Source organism: Notamacropus eugenii, chromosome 3 (genome assembly GCF_028372415.1).
Source record: "Notamacropus eugenii isolate mMacEug1 chromosome 3, mMacEug1.pri_v2, whole genome shotgun sequence".
Taxonomy (NCBI): domain Eukaryota; kingdom Metazoa; phylum Chordata; class Mammalia; order Diprotodontia; family Macropodidae; genus Notamacropus; species Notamacropus eugenii.
The window spans coordinates 448,569,889-448,590,810 of NC_092874.1; the positions used below are offsets into that span (position 1 = coordinate 448,569,889).

General features: G+C 38.8%; 1 protein-coding gene across 3 annotated transcripts in view; it reads left to right on the top strand.

Annotated features, from left to right (window-relative positions):
* The window catches only part of CNTN3 (contactin 3), a 429,998-nt gene that overhangs the window by 243,291 nt on the left and 165,785 nt on the right, over positions 1 to 20,922 (top strand). For all 3 annotated transcript variants that reach the window (XM_072598650.1, XM_072598651.1, XM_072598652.1), the window contains exon 5: positions 15,833 to 15,928. In XM_072598650.1, coding sequence (XP_072454751.1) covers positions 15,833 to 15,928 — 96 coding nt within the window. The remainder of the gene's footprint in view (positions 1 to 15,832; positions 15,929 to 20,922) is intronic.

A 20,922-nucleotide genomic window follows, 5' to 3' on the forward strand; every position in this document is an offset into this window, starting at 1 on the left:
TTTTTAGCTCCATTATCATCTTCTGAACATGAATGCAGATGTTCTCTATCCTCAAAACAGATATCTATGGTTGGGTTCTTTCTCCTTTGCCTACTTCTTTTTTATTTTATTGTTGTTTTATTTTGTTTTTACCAACTACTAATGTAATCAAGTCATAGTTCCAAGAAATGAGGAATGATGCCCCAAAGCCTCAATTCCTTCTTACTGTTATTTACTAAGGTCTGTCCTGGGACTCAACCTTGGACTCTCCTTTCCACTCATAAGTCATGACTAGGGCCCCCAGCTACACTGTTCTGCAAATGATCTTGTTCCCTGTGGTACCTCTGGTGTCTGGAAACTACAGCTCCTCTCTGTCCTGGAACTGAAACAAGGGACTCTGCCCTCCTACAAGTGCCCACAACCGGCATGGTTCCCACACCTCTGCTACTACAGTCACCAGGTATATGTGAGTTCCTTCTCTCCCACAGTGTCAGCCCAGCCTGGGGTGAGTCTGGTCTGCACAACTGTATTTGATCTCCATCGACAGTGGAAGGTCCTTCAGTCTTCTCCTACTCAGCAGTCAGACCCTCACACTGTCCCTGAGATGAAAGTTTCTAATGCTGAGGCTGTCTCCCAACTTCTGCAGCCTGGGCTTGTTGTTTGTTGATTCCACAGAGTTGTCCTGGAGGTGTTTTCACTTTAGTCTGCCCTTGGTGGACATTGGTCTTTCAGGAGGTCTTCTCAAGTTACTTAGGAGAACAACTGCTTTACCCCAACTTTTCTCTATTTCCACTGTTCCCAGTTCCCTCTGAGGCGATATCCTGTCTTTTTTGGGAAAGGAAACTGGAGAACCAAAAGTTTTGGGTTTTTTGTTTTGTTTTGTTTTACCTACTCCACTTTCTTCCCAGAGTCCTCTGAACCCAGATTGTGAAGGGCTATAAAAGTTGAACAGAGACATGTCAATTTTCATCCTTCAGGCAATAAGAAGGCACTGAAATTTATTTAGTAGATGAATGGCGTAGTTGACCATAAGACAAATCAATGGGCACAGTGTGCTGGATGGAGTAGAGTGAGAACATTCAATGGGAGCAGGCCATGGAAGAGGCCTGTGTTTAAAGAAACAAAAAGACAAATATAAAGAGAATTGCATCTTCTAGGGCTACGTTTGTGGCAGAGAATGGAGAAATAGGGAACTTGGAATAACTTGACAAGATCCTACAAAAGCAAAGTGGTATATACTTTGATAAGTCTTTATATGTGCTCTGATAATGCTTTGATATTATTATTCAGTCATTTCAGTCATTTCCCACCCTTCATGACCCCGTTTGGGGTTTTCTTTGGCAAAGATACTGGAATGGTTCACCATTGCCTTCTCCAACTTGTTTTACAGATGAAGAAATTGAAACAAACAGGGTTAAATGACTTGCCCAAGGTCACATAGTGAGTAAATGTCTGAGGCTAGGTTTCAGGTCAAGAACAGGAATCTTACTGAATTCAAGGCAAGTACTCTATTCACTGCACTACCCAGCTATCTAAACATGAAGGATAGCAAAAAATAGATAGTAAAATGTGATTCTTCCTTATGAAACAAAAGAGATCCATGGTCCTATTCATGCATTTGTTTTTTTTTTTAAATCAGTGAAGATCTCAACCTATCTCTTCTTTCTTATCCCATGTATCTGCTGTCTGTGGTATCTGATTTTTCTGGTAGGTAGAATATCTACCTACTGGAATAGAGCCCTTCCTCTAAGTTGTTGAGTATTTTGGCAAAGTACAACACTTGGTTTGCCCATCTGTGATTTCTATCAGTAAAAATGTCAGTTATATCAGCATCATGATGTTCAGATTTGGGAATCAGATGGCAGAATCATGTTCTTTGAGTACTGATTGAAAATGCAAATGCGCACACATGTATGTGCATGTACATACACACATCTGTGAGGATATGAACAAGAGTCTTCTCTGGGTTCCATTCCATGCTAAAGAATATTGTATCCATCCTGAGATTCTAAAAAAAGGGTGGTTATTGCCCAGGTTCCTTCCCAGGAGGCTGCCTGACTGACTTGAGAGAAGTCCTGAGTATCATTCTTTTAATTCAATGACTTTATATCCAAGGGTCATAGAAATTTATATTCCTAGCAAAGTGCTTTGCACATAACAAGTATTCAACGAATATGGAATTCACATTTGAATTTTGAACCAAGGATAGGTAATTGCAGGAATTTAATCACTGTTTTATTCTCTCTCTCTCTCTCTCTCTCTCTCTCTCTCTCTCTCTCTCTCTCGGTTTTTGGGGTGAGTTGGGGAAAGTGTTTTTTTTTTCTTTCTTTTTGTTGTGGTCTCTGAGGACAGAAGCCTGCATAGGATTCTGCATAGGAATCTAAGGGATTCATACCTAATACTATTGACTGTGAATAGACCTTGCATTTATTTCCATCCTCCTTACCATTTCCCCTAGTGTCAGCATCCTCCATCTTCTCTTTTCCATCTACATGTGGATGGAAGACACATCTTCTTGATGGAAGAAGACATATCTCCTTCTTCCCATCTACATCAGCAGCTTCATGGCTTCAGTGGACATTTCTGTACAGATGACTTCCAAATCTGTGCACTCTGTACAACCCTTATCTCACTTTGGAAATGGAGTCCTGACTGCCTGCTGACATTTCCATCTAGATGACCCTAGATAAGAGAGGATAGAGGGCAAAATTTATTAAGCATCTCCTATGTACCAGGTACTGTTTTAAGTACTTTATGAACATTATTTCATTTCAGCCTCTCAACAAACATGTGAAGTATAAATGCTGTTATTATTGCCACTTTACTGTTGAGAAAACAGGCAGGCAGGATTTAAAGGACTTGGCCAGGGTCACAGAGTTAGTAAGTGTCTGAGGCTGGATTTGTACTCAGTTGTTTCTGACTCTAGGCCCAGGGCCATAAGCATTTCAACCACCACCTATTCAAAAGACATGTCTCCTATTATTCCCATTCCCAAATGAATGCCCTCTTCTAAACTTATCTGTTTCTTCTGAAGACTAGATCATCCATCTGTTCACCCACTTTCAGAGCCTTGCATACATTCTTGATTCTTCCATTCTCCATATAATCTTGTTGCCAAATTAGTGGACAAATTTCTGTCATTCAGTTTTCATTAGCATCTTCTCACCTTCTTCCCTTCTATCCTTGCTGTATCCCTCCCCTGCATTGTCTTTTGCTCCCTCTCTCCGTGTCTCCTTCTGTCTTTCTGTCACTGCCTCTTTGTCTCTGCCTCTTCTCTCTCTGTCACTCTGTCTCTCTCTGACTCTGTCTTTCTGTCTCTCTCCTTTCCTCCCCCTCTCTGTCTCTTTCTCTCCACTCCTCTTCCCACCTCCCTAATAGAATGATTTATACTAATACACTTTGTAAATAATGAATTCAATTTACCAGATTTATTAAGCAAGCATTTGGGATATAAAGATAGTTGTGTTGTAAACCCTGCTCTCATAAAACTTACAGTCTGATGGTGAGAAAAGACCACCACACAATAAGCAATGTTGGTTCTAGAGAAAATATGATGACTATCTTTTCCTTTCTCAGTAAAAGGGATGGCAGAGAGTACCTAGAGATACTGAAGACTGCTTGTATTTACATATGAGGTCTTTATATCAGGGGCTTTGATTTTTTTTCCCTCTGCTTTTTAACAAAAGAGGGGTATAATCTGTGGGTATAATCACATGTTATATGTGGGAATATCTGTGCCTTAAAAAAAAATAAATCAATAAGAAATTATTTTTAAAATGTAGCTCCAGAAACCAAAGGACTCTCCAGTGGGTTTGCAGGGATTCCCCCTCCCCCCAATCCCTCTACTACAGGGTGTGAATCTTGTGTTTAGACTAGAACACCTCCAATAATCTCATGTAGTGGAAAGAATGAATTCACAAAATCCCTGTAGCTCCCTCTGAGCAACCTGGAAATGACAACTACAGCAATAAGGACCTACTATGTGCCAGGCACTTTATAAATATTAGTGTATTTGATCCTCACAACAGTCCTGGGAGGTAGGTCCTGTTATTATGCGCATTTTACAGATGAGGAAACAGAAAAGATGACTTTTCTAGGATCACTCAGTTATTAAGTGGCTTAGACTGGATTTGAGGTCAAGTCTTCCTGACTTTAATCCAGTACTTTGTCCACTGTGGCATCTGGTACAGAGAAAAGAAAAGACATACCTCTGAGGCTTGGAAGAGTATATGATAATTTCAGATGGAAAGTCCTGACAAAGTACAATGATAACTTTAAAGAGACAGACAGCTCTTTTCACTGGAGTGAGGGAGGATGTCATCTGAACTGTATGTGGAACAAAGGGAGGCAAGATACTTCAGCAGAGGAAGTGGGAGCAAAAGGACAGAGACCAGTGAGACCAGAAGAGGGAACAAGAAGAAAAAATGTTGCAAAATATCTTTATTACATATTTAAAAGAAATAGCAAGTTGTACATGCTAAATTTTCAGTTTCATGTACAGTCAACTTTTTATATTCTACTATATTATGGAAATGCTTGTTTTATTTCTTAAGTTCAGAATAAAATAAATAAGGTTTTTTTTTAAAAAAGAAGATACAGAGATTAGGCAACAAAATAGCACAGTCGAAGGAATGAGAGACTTGGAATGAGGAAGATGCAAGTTCAAATCCAGCCTCAGACACTTACTAGTTCTGTGGCTCAGGACAAATCACTAAACATCTCAGAACCTCAGTTTCCTCATTGATTAAATGAAGCTAATAACTCCTGCCTAACAGTGCAACTCTGCGAACTAAATGAGATCAACATATGTAAAATACTTTGTACACCTTAAAGAATTATATAAATGCAAGCTATTATTAGTAACAGTAGCTTTAGAATTTTTTTCATGTGAAGATAGCATATATGGAGAATAGCATAAGATGAAGCTGAAGAGACAAGAATCTACTGTCTTATATGCAGATCTTAGGATATTATTGCATACAAATGAAAAGGAGCCAATATCTCAAGAAAGTGCCTGCTACAGGAGCTCACTTTTTTTTAATGTTTATTTATTTATTTTTAGATTTGAATATTCATTTCCAAAAGATTTTGATTTCCAAAGTTTCTCCCCATCTCTCCCCTCCCCCACCCCAAAACAATAAGTATTCCAATTACCCCTTCTCCCAATCTGCCCTCCCTGCTATTACATCCCTCCCTTCCCTTATCCCCATCTTCTCTCTTTCCTTGTAGGGCAAGATAGATTTCTTTATCCCATTACATGTATTTCTTATTTCCCAGTTGTATGCAAAAACAATTCTCAACATTCATTCCTAAAACTTTGAGTTCCAACTTCTCTCCCTTCCTCCCTCCCCACCCATCCCCACTGAGAAGGCAAACAATTCAATATAGGCTATATATGTGTAGCTTTGCAAAAGACTCCCATAGTAGTTATGTTGTGTAAGACTAACTATATTTCCCTCCATCCTATCTTCCCCCCCCCATTTATTCTATTCTTTCTTTTCACCTTGTCCCTCCCCAGAAGTGTTTACTTCTAATTACTCTCTCCTCCCATTTGCCCTCTCTTCTGTCATCTCACCCATCCCACTTATCCCCTTCTCCCCTACTTTCCTGTAGTGTAAGATAGATTTTCATACCAAATTGAGTGAGCATGTTATTCCCTCCTTAATGTGATGAGAGTAAGCTTCACTTTTGCCCTCTCACCTTCTCCCTTTTTCCCCTCCATTGAAAAACCTTTTTCTTGCCTCTTTTATGAGAGATAATTTTCCCCATTTCATTTCTCCTTTTCTCCTCTCAATATTTTCCTCTCTCACCCCTTAATTTTATTTTTTTGGATATCATCACTTCCTATTCAACTCACCCTGTGCCCTCTGTCTATATGTGTGTGTGTGTATGTGTGTGTGTGTGTGTGTGTGTGTGTGTGTGTGTAATCCCTCCAACTACTCAAATACTGAGAAAAGTTTCAAGAGTTACAAATATGATCTTTCCATGTAGAGATATAAACAGTTCAACTTTAATAAGTCCTTTATGATTTATCTTTCCTGTTTACCTTTTCATGCTTCTCTTGACTCTTATGTTTGAAAGTCAAATTTTCTATTCAGCTCTGGTCTTTTCATCAAGAGTGCTTGAAAGTCCTCTATTTCATTGAATGACCATTTTTCTCCTGAAATATTATACTCCGTTTTGTTGGGTAGGTGACTTTTGGTTTTAATCCTAGTTCTTTGACTTCTGGAATATCATATTCCAAGCCCTTTGATCCCTTAATATAGAAGCTGCTAGATCTTGTGTTATCCTGATTTTATTTCCACAATACTCAAGTTGTTTCTTTCTAGCTCCTTGTAATATTTTCTCCTTGACTTGGGAACTCTCAAATTTGGCTACAATATTCCTAGTTTTCCTTCTTGAGTCTCTTTTAGGAGATGACCAGTGGATTCTTTCAATATTTATTTTGTCCTCTGGTTCTAGAATATCAGGGCAGTTTTCCCTGATAATTTCCTGAAAGATGATATCCAGGCTCTTTTTTTTTTTTTTTATCATGGCTTTCAGGTAGTCCCATAATTTTTAAATTGTCTCTCCTGGATCTATTTTCCAGGTCAGTTGTTTTATCCAATGAGATATTTCACATTGTCTTTTATTTTTTCATTCTTTTGGTTTTGTTTTGTAATTTCTTGGTTTCTCATAAAGTCATTAGCTTCCATCTGCTCCATTCTAATTTTTAAAGAACTGTTTTCTTAAGTGAACTTTTGAACCTCCTTTTCCATTTGGCTGATACTGCTTTTTAAAGCATTCTTCTCCTCATTGACTTTTTGGATCTCTTTTGCCATTTGAGTTAATCTATTTTTAAAGGTATTGTTTTCTTCAGCATTTTTTGGTCTCCTTTAGCAAGTCATTGACTCTTTTCATGATTTTCTTGCATCACTCTCATTTCTCTTCCCAATTTTCCCTCCACCTCTCTTACTTGATTTTCAGAATCATTTTTGAGCTTTTCCATGGCCTGAGACCATTGCATATTAATTTTGGAGGTTTTGGATGCAGAAACCTTGACTTTTATTTCTTCCTCTAATGGTATGCATTGTTCTTCCTCATCCAAAGGATGGAAGAAAATACCTGTGCACCAAGAAAGTATCCTTCTATAGTCTTATTTTTTTCCCTTTTTGGGCATTTTTCCAGTAACTTACTTGACTTTTGAGTCCTTTAGTGTATACTCTAAGGAACTATAAGGTCTCAGTTCCTCCAAGGTAGCACAATCAAGGGAGAGAATTTTATTCCTCTCATGGCCTGCACATTGGTCTGGGAGCAACCAAAAATTTTTCTGCCCACAATATGCAAGTAGAATTCCCTCTCCACAATCACCTCCAATTCCACCACTCCAGCACTCCTCCTCCTCATCCCAGGGCCACCATTCAGGGCTGAGATCCACATTAGCTGCTCAATTCCCCCATGGTCTTTAGGCCAAGGGCTCCAAAACTAAAAAGTGATGCTGCAGTGGCTGCTGCAGGTGAGGTCATACCATGTTCCCTTCTCACCCAGGTGAAAGAGCTTTATCACTGACTTTTGAAGCTGTCTTTGGTGTTTGTGGGTTGAGCAATCTGGGAACTGCAACTGCTGCTAGGCATTCTGCCCCCTGAGGCCTGCTCTGGTCCTGGCCTTGCTGTGCCACATGGCCCCGGTTGTGCTCCACTCCACGCCCAGTGTGATAGACCTTTCCTGTCAGCCTTCCAGGCTGTCTTGGGCTGGAAGTGTCTTTCACTTTGTCATTTTGTGGCTTCTGCTGCTTTAGAATTTGTTTAGAGTCATTTTTTGCAGGTATTTTATGGGCTATGGGGAGAGCTTTTACAAGTGCATCCTTCCACTCCACCATCTTGGCTCTGACACCGTCCCCCACCCCCGCCCTGAGGAACTAACTTTTTAAAAGATGAGAGATTATTTGGACTGAGATGAAATTATCAGTAAGGCAATCTATTTCAAGTTCTTTGGTTGTCCGGGTATTGGATTCTTAAATTCTTGCTAAATATTGGTTGAACTTCATGACAAATTCCACGTAGGACATCTCTTCTTTGTCCAGATCCCATATGGTTAATTTGCAATCTCCTCCCCTTCCCCATTCCCAATCTTGCTACCACCTCCAACTGTGAAACGAAATACATATGGCCTGACAGATCATTGAAAAACTTGTAGTTGAAGATGCTCTCTTTTTTCTTAAAGATGTTACTCCCTCCTTCACACACTTATTTATAAATTAAGGAGAAAGTTAGATTCCTACTCTCAGTGATTTATAATTTATAAGCCCAGGTGAGAAGAATTATTATCTTAATAATATAATGACTACAATGAATTTTAATAATACCTAATACTTGTATAGCATTTACTGTATACCAGACACTGTTCTAAGAAATTTACAGTTTTTATCTTATTTGATCCTCACACCAACCTTGGGAGATAAGTGCTATGATAATACTCATTTTTATAGATAATGAATCTGCAGCAAACAGGTGTTGAATGACTCTCTCAGGGTAACAGAGCTAGTAAGTGTTAGGGATAGGACTTGGACTTGGGTCTTCCTAACTCCATGTCTGAAGCTCTCTCCTCTGCACCCAAAAAAGATCAAAGACCAGAAAATTATCAAAAATGAATGTTGTAAAAGACAAAGAACAAACATGACTCCAAAGAAGAAACATCTCATGAAATTGAGGCATCTCCATTCCTTTGCCAAAATGGGAAGACCATAAGTGTGGGGCATTACAGATACTTTCAAAATGTATCAATGTCTTGACCAATGTCACTGATATATTTCCTGTTCTTTATAGTTTTTTTCTTGAAAATATTCTTTTTCATAGGGGATGGTGTTGGGTTAGGGTTACTGGAAGAAATGTAAGTAATGTGTAACTTATTAAAAAAAAACTTTCTGTTTCTTGTCATCTGTGCTCCTTACTTCTCAACTTCTGAAGTAATTAATGCATTGCTACTTGTATTAATAGCAGGCATGCCTACAGTGATTCTTTTTCCTAGATGTAAGCCAATAACCATGGTGGGTTGACCACGGCTTTGTTTTTGGGTGCTGAAATTTAAAGGATATTGACAACACTTGCAATCATTTAGCAGCTAGAAATAACTAAATTTAGCACCTCATTAGCAAGACTAATTATTGACACTAAGAAACAACTAGATGGCAGATGGTTCCTCCCCAAGACACTCAAAGTTCAGATGAGTTTTCTTCATTCTGCCCTTAGAGGTATTTTCTCCAGCAGTTGTCAGGAGGTGTTTCTATCATCTGGCTTCCAGAACTTACACTCTAGGTGAGATTTTCTCCAACCCTTACTGTCTTCCTCTTTCATGCCACTTGACCCAAGAACACATATTGTTTGTTATGACTGCCTAGAGGGGCCTCTCCTATGGAAGTATTGTTCTTTCTTAATTATAGTCTCAGAAGGTGTTAAACTAGAATTGACAAGAGGTCATCTAGCCAATTAATTTTATAGAGGAGGAAACAGAGATCCAAATAGTGAAAGTACACAGTTTAAACTGGTTTCCCAGCCCTCCTTTCTTTTCCTCTGTACCTCTGCCATACAGCAGACCACAGACAATCCAAAATTAAATTATGTTTAGCTCTGGAATGCATTACATAAGTTTTCACGCCATATTCTCTAAACTAATATTCATATAGAGTAGTAAAGAGGTAGTTTCACAGTCGGTCAGAAAGAACCAAAGCCAAACCCTGCCTCTGACACATACTGGCTATGTAGCCTTGGACTAATCTCCCATTGTCCCAGACAACTAGAGTTTATATAGTTAAGTTATAACCAAATTGCAAAGAAGTTGCTGCTCTGTGTTGGTAGAGAAAGTTCTTTTTAGGGGACTGTCCCCACCAATAAAATCCCAGATCCAATAAAAAAAAAACAAACAAAATAAGGAAGAACAAAGTTAATTCATGCTACCTTCATAAACTCTGAGCAAATGACAGAGAGAAGTAGTATAATTATATGCTTTTCTTCCCCTTACATCCAATATCCAAAGATTTTCTAAGCTCTTTTCTTGTATTTGTCCATTCATCATCTACCAAAACCATTCTAATTCAGTCACTCACCCACTTTCTCCTGGATTATTGTCATAGTCTCTAAACTGGTCTGACTGTTTCTGTTTTCCAACTTCAACCATTCATGAATATATATCTTCTGCCTTCTCAATATAAGAGGAAAGAGGGTGAGAGGGGAGGGTATACTTCCCATAGCTACCAGTATGTTCTTTTTTAAGGTACAGGTCACTCCCTCACTCCATTGTTCAAGTCTCAGCTAAAGCCCCACACTCTGTAGGAAGCCTTCCCAGACCCTCATAATGCTAGTGCTTTTCCTCTGAGATTACCTCCAGGATAGACTGAGGATCATATTGATAGAGAGAGGTTTGCATATTGTTTTCTCCATTCAGTTGTAAGCTTCTTGAGAGCAGGGATCCTTTTGACTTTCTTCATATACGCAGTGCTTACACAGTGACTGTTGATAGTAACTACTTAGTAGATTTCTTTTGACTTGTTGATTTCACTTGACTTGCTCAGATCTCTAGATCCTGATTACCTCTAAGGTCACATACCAACTCTCAAATTTAGCATTTTTAAAACCCTTCCTAATCTGTAACCATCCTGTTTTCCCAGAATTACTTCACATCAATTTAATTATTCTTTTTGTTTTCAGCCACACTAATTTGTGCTTGCTCTTTTCTGGAATCAGTACACCTTATATGGCCTCTCTGCATACTCAAAATTTTCTCTGCTTTCCTCTACCTGTTAGGATCATCCTTTGTTTCTTTCCCAGTTCCTCTCATGGGCCACTTTCTCTGGGAAGCTTTTTGTGATCTACTTGAGTGTTCATATCGTCTTCCTGAGCACTTTATTTTGTATTTACTTCTCTGTTACCATTCTTTAATAGAATCCAAATTCCTTGAGTGAAGGTCCTATTTTTCAGTTTCTCTTTCAGGCTTCAGAACTTAGCCCAGTTTCTGATAGCTATATGTAGATAATTCTGTGATCTGGAATTTTCCTGCAATCTGCCCCTGTCCCATCCTTAGATTTTCATAAATATATAACAAACAAGTCATTTTAGAGGAATGTTTATTTGTATCCCATCCACAATTTAGGATGTGTAAGTTATATATGTAAGTCTTAAGCTATTTACTACTCTATAAAAACCAATCTGGATGTGGTGTCACATCTTAGGAAGGCCATGTTTGCACTTAGGAGTTGTAAGTTGCAGTAAAGTAAGTTGTTTGGGTGACTGTACCATATCTGTCACTGGTATGATACCCTTAGGAGTGAGGGACCATTAGGCTGCCTTAATGAACAGATGCAAGTTAGATCAGGAGTTTTCCTTTGTGTTAAATTATTTTTCTTTGCTATTTTTGATTTCCTGTCTTGTGTGAATGTGTCAAGCAAACCACAACAGATTCACACATTTTAAAAGTTTTGCTTTTTTTTCCTACTATGGGTACACCAGTGCACTTGGAGCTACTTTTGCTATTAATGGGGTTTTAATGTAACATTCTACGTATATTTGCAAATGCCAAGTCTTGCACTTATGTAAAGGAATAATCTCTTCATCTTCCTGCATCTCATATTAGGAGGAGATTTGGTTTATTTCAAACCATCTCAGTTGTTTTATTTCTTTCAGCACACTCCAGCTAAAATCGATGATAAATTTCTCCTGCAATGTAAAATTACTTTGAAAGAGCAACAGATTAAGCAGGATAAAGTTGGTGAGGATAGAGAATTGGTTGTTAGAAAGTAATCTTTGCAAATATTGGCTCCTCCCCCTCAGAAGCTATTTATTGTGACATTTTTTTCCCATTTAGTAAGAGAACTTTGGACAGCTCCTTCCTACTATTTCCACTCAATTATAATCCTGAGACTTGATGCTTTGATGGGATAGTAGGTTAGTTACAAATTGCAGATACTACAAAGACAGACATACTTAAAGATACTTCAGTATGATGATCTTTGGTTAAAATAAATTCATATGCACTCAGACATCTTTTTGTTAATAGTTGTGAATCTTACTTAATCATTGTAATTCCACAGTTCTTACCTACCCACTTTAAGCTCATTTCTCAATAAAATTATAGAGGTGTGTATGTAGAATATATGTATAATTTTGGCTTATTTTTTTTCACTTTATTTTTTTCCTTTGGATGCATTGAAGCAGAGTATACACATTATTCGGAAGGATCAAGCAATTTTTAGTATTCATAAACTTGGAAATAGTGATTTTGTTTTGAATGTTTTTCAAATGTTATTCTGGACTACTTAAGTATATCCCTAAAATGTGGCCTTATTTCCTATTGCTCTAGAAACCAAACATGTCAATCCTATTAAGTGGTAAAAAGACTCCTAAATTGATAACGTAGCCTCTCTAATAGAGAGACAGAACAGGTTATATTTAATTTTTCATCAGCAACTCACAGATATTTATCCTTATCATTTTTTTTAAACATGGAAGTATATTCTGTCTTATTTCCCCCACAGCTTTCAGTTGTAAATTGTCACTGGATCTTTTTATCGAGACTTAGAGCTAGAAGGGACTTTGGAGTCAGTGGCAAATCTAGCCAATGGAAAAAAGCTAAAAATTAATAAACAAGTAATCACTCATGTTCAGATTCTACTGCAGACAGATGCTATCTGTGAGATCCTAAGTCATTTAACCTATCTGTACCTCAGTTTCCTCATCTATAAAATGAAGTGACTGGACTCTTCTCAGGTCAGTGATCATAAGAATTATCCAAGTTACCCCCTCCCACAAAATAATAATCATGGATATATTTTTACCATTTTATTTGCCTATGAGATGGGCAAACTTAAAATAATTGCCTAAATTCATGTGGTTTGGCTTTTCCTGCTGAACTCTTGGTACTGGGAGAGAAGAAGGAGACAAAAAGAAGGCGGTCAGAGAAGAAAATTGAAGTGGAATGAATAGAGGAGGAGGAGAGGGAGTCTGCAGAGCTCTATTTTTGTCATTAGAGCTGAGACAAGAGAGATGGTCAGGAGTCTACTAGTAAGGCTACTAGTCTTGAAGGAAAATGCCTTCATCCCGCCATTTCCAGGGCAACAACTCAACAGGCAGGGCAGACCCAGGATATACATAAAAATGAAAGAACTACAAATAAAAATCACCCACAGGCATCACATCACAACTGTGGTGTAATCTGTTGCAAAGATGGCCAAGGACAGAAATGATAAATATTAGAGAGGCTGTTAAAAACACAGACACACCTGTGCAATGTTGGTGAATCTGTAAATTGGTGTAACAACTCTATGAGATTGCTTGGAATTATAGTAGATGCTGTGCACACTAAATCGATCATAAGCTTTGATCCAAAAAATGTCACTACTAGACATAAGCCTCTAGGAGATCAAAGATATGCAGAAAGGTCCCATACATATTTATAGAAGCAGAGCATTTTTTGTTTGTTTTTTGGAGCATAAAAGTAGTTGTCTGTCAGTCAAGGGATGGTTGATTAAATTGTGACATATATACATAATGCAATATTATTTTGCCATGAGAAATGACATAAGAAGGATTGAAGGAACCTTAAAAACACTTACATGTGGTGCAGCTAGGTGGTGCAGTAAACAGAACCCCAGCCCTACAGTCATGAGGACCTGAGTTTAAATTGGACCTCAGACACTTACTAGCTACATGACAACCCCAGTTGCCTCTCTCCCCCATAAATAAATAAAAATAAGGTTACTTACATGAACCCATGCAGATCAGAGAAGTAGAATCAAGAGAATAATTTGCATAATGACCACAATAATGTAAAGGAAAGCCACTTTAAACAAAATAGTAATGTACCGTGAGTTCAGACAATCAAAGGCTGATGCCTATTTACCTTCTCTCAACAAAATGGTGACCTACAGGTTCAGAATGCAGCACGTGTTGGCAGGAACACACAGTGTCACTTTATTTTACTTAACAGGACTTCTTTGTGAAAAGGGAGTGTTACAATTGGAGGTGGATCATTGGGAAGTGAGAGTGATATTAAAAAAGAGCATTGATAAAATGTTTGATTATTTTTAATGGGCAGTAGACAGGCATATGGTAGGTATGAGTGGGCTACAGCACATCCAAAATAGCAATTGTGCAAGTGGCCTGATCTCAAGTAGTGTTTTCAGATAGAAACAGATTCCTACTGGCTGCATATTGGCTTTGAAAACCACCAATTAATATCATTTGTATTGTGCTGCACTCATTTTTATTTTGTTGAACATTTCCCAATTGCATTTTAGTCTGGTCCTGCGGTACTGAGGATAGCTGAGAGTTTGAAAGCTCTGGTAAAAGGGTGTCATTAAAAAGCCATGACTGAAAAAGAATATGATTTAGCTGGGCAGAAAAAAGAAGGGTCAGTAGATTTCCCATATGCTCCATTGGTATACCTGCAATTGACATCAGCATACTCTGGGTATACCATTGGCATATGCTTCTGTATCCATAGCAGACTAGAAGCATCTTGAGGATGATGACTGCTTTCATTTCATTTTGTATCACCAGCACCTAAAGCAGTACCTGGTCCATAGTAGGAACTTAATAAATGCTTTTTGAGTTGGATTGAAGTGAAATAGAAAGCAGAGTGGATTGTCTGTGAAGAAGTATCATAACGGTGGCTCAAATTCCCTGCCTCCCCCCTTTTTATAGTATAATTACTTCCCAAGGACTCCCCCCACTAGAACAAAGTCCAGCTGAACGTAAAAAATCCCCGCACTGGCCACATCTGGCAACATATGTCTTATTCTAAATTTATAGTTGTCTACCTCTCTACTGAAAAAAAGAGAAACATGCAGTCTTTGAAGTCAAGATTGTAGTAAAACATAAATGGAATCATATTCATTGAATATCTGCTTTATTGAGGTTATCTTTTGTTAAAACTGGAAAAAGAAGGCTGGACCTTAAAATTCACTGCCATGAGTCAACATAGCTTTCATCTTTTCCTTTCATATTTTTTTTTTAAACTTTAAAACAATAACCAGGAGATTGCAAAATATGAATTGGAAGCCTTCAAGAGTGATTCCAAAAATGATGTTATGTGTCTCTTTCAACATCTTTCTATTTGGATCAGTGCTATAAACAAAGAGGTGCACGTGAATTACACCTACTGTGCTCCTATAAATTGAATTCTACATGTCTTATTAATTTCTCATGCTGTACTTCCATTTATTATTGTGAACAACCCTCAATGACACTGAACAAATAGGTCTCATATTATACAAAAGAAAAATGAGTATTTTAAGCTCTTCTGAGCCCAACACAGCAGCTGGTTAGAGGTAAATCTAAAGTTGTTTTTTATTCTTTCCCCAGACAATTCATTTACCATAAAATATTTTGAAGGGAAGAAATTGCGGAATGTTGGTTGTCTTTGTAGGAGTGAAATGGAAAATTCAGCAATTACCTAGTGGATTCAATCTGGATAATTAGGGACAAAAGACTTATTTTTGGTTCAAAGCAATCCCCCCCTCCTCTGAATCACATTATCTGATTAATTGGCTCACATCTACACTTTCTCTAGCCTCTGCAGACTCAGTCAGCTTTTTATTTGTTATCATTTCAAAAATCACAAGACTAATGAGATATGTTTTTATCCAGAGTTGCTAGTTCCTATGAAAAAAAGTCTAGCAATCTTAATGAAGGGCAAGAGCAATGTTACTCTTCTTCTTCCCACCCAAAGCAAATGCTGTGCTATTTTGAATTGCAAGGGTTCCTGAAAGGGGGAGGATGCTTTAATTATGCTCGGTTAAGACATCGATTTGGCCTTGTGAACATTTAGTTTATTGTCTTTTTCCCCCTGAAACTTAGCTCTGTTCTGTTCTGTCTTTAAATAGATCTTGAAAATTTTAAAACTAAAATGAGAAGTACAGTGTCGGTCCGAGAAGGACAGGGAGTCGTGCTGCTCTGTGGTCCTCCACCTCACTCTGGAGGTAAGAAGTGGGTTGTTCATGTCCTACATGTGGACAGAGTCAGAGACAAGGCAAAACCTGGGGCACATCTACACTGTCATCTTCAAAGCTGAGTCAGAATTGTGTGATTAGCTGATCCATCATTAAATCGTGTCCATGGGTAATGGTATGGAGCAAGGGTGGGGAACCTGTGGCCTCTAGGCTACATGTGGCCCTCTAGGTCCTCAAGAGCAGCCCTTTGACTGAATCTTGAGGACCTAGAGGGGCCTTGAGCCTGCAGCTTCCCCACTCCTGGATGGAGGAATGCCTTCCAAAAATTGCCCATTCACGGGATGTTGTAAATGACATGCCTTCATTCTAAAGGGGGGGGTGTTGGGGCAACAGGGTTAAAATGAATTCCCCAGAGCCCCTACTTCTTAAGAGAGCTTCATGCTTGTGCCCTCAGTGTTTACTGCTCACTTCAAGGCTCTCTTTGGCCTCACCTTTGAGGAATCATACATGAAAAGAGCTGATGCTCCCACTCATTGATTACCTTCTCAAACCACATATAAAAGCATTTTTGTGGGAGGGGAGGGGAAGAAGTGGCACTGAGATGACAGATTTCCTGTAACATTAGCATGGAGTGGGATATTGTCGGTGGTTCAGAAGCTTTCACATCTAAAGAAAAGACAGATAAATGCATCCACCGGGCACGTGTCTTGAATTCTGAATGTGCTTTTCTAAACATGTTCATTGTGAGAACCCTGATTCAGGGACAAAAAGGGATAATTATTAACATGCAAATTAATTGTTAATATATGAATAGCTTTCCTCAGGAAAAGTACCTTATGCCTTTTAGAAAAGTGGCAGGCAGGTAGATGGATAGATATGAACTTCAGTCAATCAAACCACAAGAATTTACTGATTACCTGTTATGAATCCAGTCAGGTGCTAGCTGTGGGCATCCAAAGACAAACACGAACTGGTTCTCACCCTCTAGAATCTGGCATTACACTCACCTACATAACAAATTCAAATCATCTCTACCCTATAAAAACCTATCCTTTTCTTCCCTGCCTACTCCTTGCCTACACACACACACACACACACACACACATACACACACGCACATATGCACACATGCACATGCATAGGCACATGCACATGCACACACACACACATGCACACACACATGCACACACATATACATCTTTTTGTGTTTACTCATGGTGCACACTCGAAGTTAATGGTTTCTTATATTTAAATATTTCCTTTGTTTTCTACTTTTATCGTTTTTTGCATAGCTTGGGGCTGTGTTTTGCTTTAGTTTGATTTTAACCTCAAGATACTTACATTGTGTCTGGGGAGATATGTACAAAATAGAGATAAACTAATGGGTAGAAGGCAGACTTTTTACTCGAAGACCTTCCTGATTGAGACAACTCCCTTTAGCAATGCAGACTGATCTCCCTCTGCATTTAGAGTCTTGAGGGGTTTCCTTTAACCAAAAGGTGAAGGGACTTGTGGCTTGCCTTCGGTTGTCATTCAATTAGTTCATCTTTCATACTTCAAGAGGACCAACGAAACCACAATGTTGGGATGAAGGTACAGTGTTTTTGTCTAGGACCGGTCCGTCCAATAGGAGCTTGGAAGGCTCTACCACCGGTCAGGCACAAGTAGTCTGTTTGAACATTTGGGATGGAGATATCGCTAGATTTGTATATCTTGTGTTTCCTTTGTGCTACTGTGCTGCTTGTGCTAAATTTGGCCTGATAACACCAAGAAAACAGAGGTTCTCCACCAGCCAGTACCACATCATCTATATGTGCAACCATCTGTTACAGCAAATGGAAAAATTTCGAATATTCTGGATAAAATCACTTACCTTGGCAGTATGCTTTCCAGAAATGTACAAATAGATGATAAGGTTGATGCACACATTACTAGAGTTAAATCAGTGTTTGGGAGGCTGCAAAAGAAGGTGTGGGAGAGAAGTTTTAGGCCACCTACCAACCTGAAAGTCTACAGAACTGTTGTACTGACTTCATGGTTGTATGTGCGTGAAAACTGAGTAGCCTACCAGGGTCATACCAGGAAATTGAAGTTCCATTTGAATTGTCTTAGGAGGATTCTAAAGATTCTGGGAAGATGAAGTATGGAACCTGGGTTTTTTTTCTGGAGGTGAATTGCAAAAGAATTTAAACTCTGTTTGGAGAGAGTAACTCTGACGGGCTGGCTCTGTAGCCAGACTTGTCCTGTCACAGAGAGCAGAGGTGAGATTCAAACCCAGGTCTTCCCAAACAAACCCAAGGGGTTTGTGCTTTCTCTCTCTCTCTCTCTCTCTCTTTCTCTGTCCCCCTCCTCTTCTTCTCTTTCCATGTGACTCTTTCCTTTACTTTTACATTTTCTCTGTCTTATCTTCTTTCTATAACAATTTTATGTGTGTGTGTATGTGTGTGTGTGTGCATGTGTGTGTGTACATACACACAAGGTGATTTGTAAGAAAGAGGCATTCATAGCTGGGGTGATCAAAAAAGATAGATGGTGACACTTGAGGTGAACAGTGAAAGAAACTGAGGATTTTAAAAGGCAAGAATGAGCTATGGGGACCCCAGATATGGAGACCACCTTTGCAAAGGATCAGCACTGTCTGCTATGAAGTCCAGCAGGACTACTTCAGGTGACTAGTTCATAGAATATGTGGAAAGGAATAAAACATGAGAACTCTAGAAAACTACACTGAGGTCTAGTCACTAAGGGTTTTCAATGTCAAACAAATTTTAGAGGTATTAGGAGCCACTGAATAGAGAGTGATGCAGTCAGATACACATATTACAAATATCACTTCACATCTGTTCAGGACTGTGTTTGCCAACTTTGTTGGACATAGTTGGAGAGGAAAGAGACTTGGGATCCTGATGATGCAGAATGCTGGATTTATAGTCAGGAAGACCTGAGTTCAAATGTGGCCTCAGACGCTAGCTGTGTAATCACCTGCTCAATTCATTTGATCTATATTTCAGTTTCCTCATCTGTAAAATTAGGATAATAATTGTACCTGCCTCTCAGACTTGTTGTGAAGATTCAATGAGGTAATATTTTTAAAGCACTTTTTATAGTCCTTAGAACATTATATAAATGCTAGCTCTCATGTGTCTGTGTGCATGCTTTCTCTCCCCACCCCACACACTCCAATAGAATATAACGACTTTAATTTTTGTCTTCACATCCCCAGCACTTAGATCAGTGCCTGCTCTGTAAACATGTATAACATACTTAATAAATGCTAACTAAATTGAATCAAATCAGGTCTTTTGATTGGTGCTCTTGATTGGTTTGAATTGTGGGGGAAAGCTTGAAATATAGTCAGAATATTAAATTCAATGGAAAACAACAGTAAGGGTGCCAATCGTGTGAATCCCCAAAGATGCCTTAAATGCTTTTGAATCCATCTTGTAGACTTGATAACAGCACACAGTTGCCAGACTATTCTGGTCCTCCAAGCAGGATTATACCAATAAAATCCTTGGACTGAAGAGACATTTCTGAGGGTTTTTAAAATTAGATATAATCACTGGGAACAAAGAAGCAGCCATTTGACTGATTAGGCATGTATGCAGTACAGTCCTCGTAGTAAACTGATGGAGGGAGGACACTCTGAAGATGAGCATTTTCTCATCTTGTAAAATCAGGGAACTGTGGTGCAAGTAAACTCCCATTTATCTCTACCTTCAGTGATTTTGCACGTTTTTGTTTTGCTTTTTGGCTTTAAAGGATAGGAAATGAGGTGAAGGTAGAAAATGATTCTCATCAGGAGTGAAGGAAGAAAAACTATCCCCAAATTGATGAACATTAGCTCTTAAGAGCCTAGAATACACACTGTGTCATGAAGAGGGCTTCTCATAGCCCTGTGCTAGTCACAGAATAACTTTTCTTGGACAGGAGAATATGTAACCAAAGGAGGACATGGTTGTCTCCTTGCCAAGATATACAGGACAATTATGAAAGTTACAGGGCACAGTTGGAAGCTGGAGAAATAACTCTCAGGGTCACAAACATTAATGCCATTGCAGTTTGCCAATGGAGTTGGAGTCAACCTTATAAATTTGACTCTTGGTCATCTGTCTTTAAGATGCTCATCACGAAGGCAGAGATTCAACCCATAACTGCTGCTGCTTTTTCATGTTCAACCAGGATTGTCTAACTCCATCCAGGGTCTAAGTTGGGTCCATTCAGAGGCTGCCTGCCATGTTCTCCTGCCCCTGGATGGAGCACTTTGGATTAATCATAGAAGTGGCTCACACCACATGAGGGGTGCAATTGATATGAATTCATCACAGAAAACTTCAGCACATGTGAAACCACTCACCCCAGACGACCCTACCATCCTTGATGGTGTTTTATACAGCAGAAAATTCTGCCTTTTAAGTGAGTGGAACTGAATTCAAAACCTGTCTCTGCTAGCTACTCTATTCTTCCAGAAAGGATTATGGGGCAACTGGAGCAGAAGGATCTGCAAATAAAATAATAGTCATGAAAGTGGAAGACATAGTCCAGGTACCCATGAAATGAGATAAGAGATTCATTGAGTCATAAGTGCAGAGAATAGAAGTGGGTTGGGGAGGGTTTGATTCTTAATGACAGTGATTTCTGAGCAGTCTTGGACCACGACTATGGATTGCCAGTTATTTTGTCTCTTTTTTTTTTAAATATGTATTTTATAAGAAGCTTGACTGTAAACATTATTGCAAACAATTCTGCTTACTCAGGAACTACTTTTTGTTGTTGTTCAGTCAATTCAGTTGTGTCTGACTCTTCCTGATCTCATTTGGCAAAGGTACTAGACTAGTTTGTCATTTTCTTCTCAATCTCATCTTACAGATGAGGAAACTGAGGCAAACCGGGTTAAGTGACTTGCCTCAGCTCACACAGCTAGGAAGTGTCTGAAGTCAGATTTGAACTTAGATCTTCCCTGACTCCAGATCTGGTTCTTTATCCACTGTAATACCTGACTGCCTCTAATAACTATTTGCATG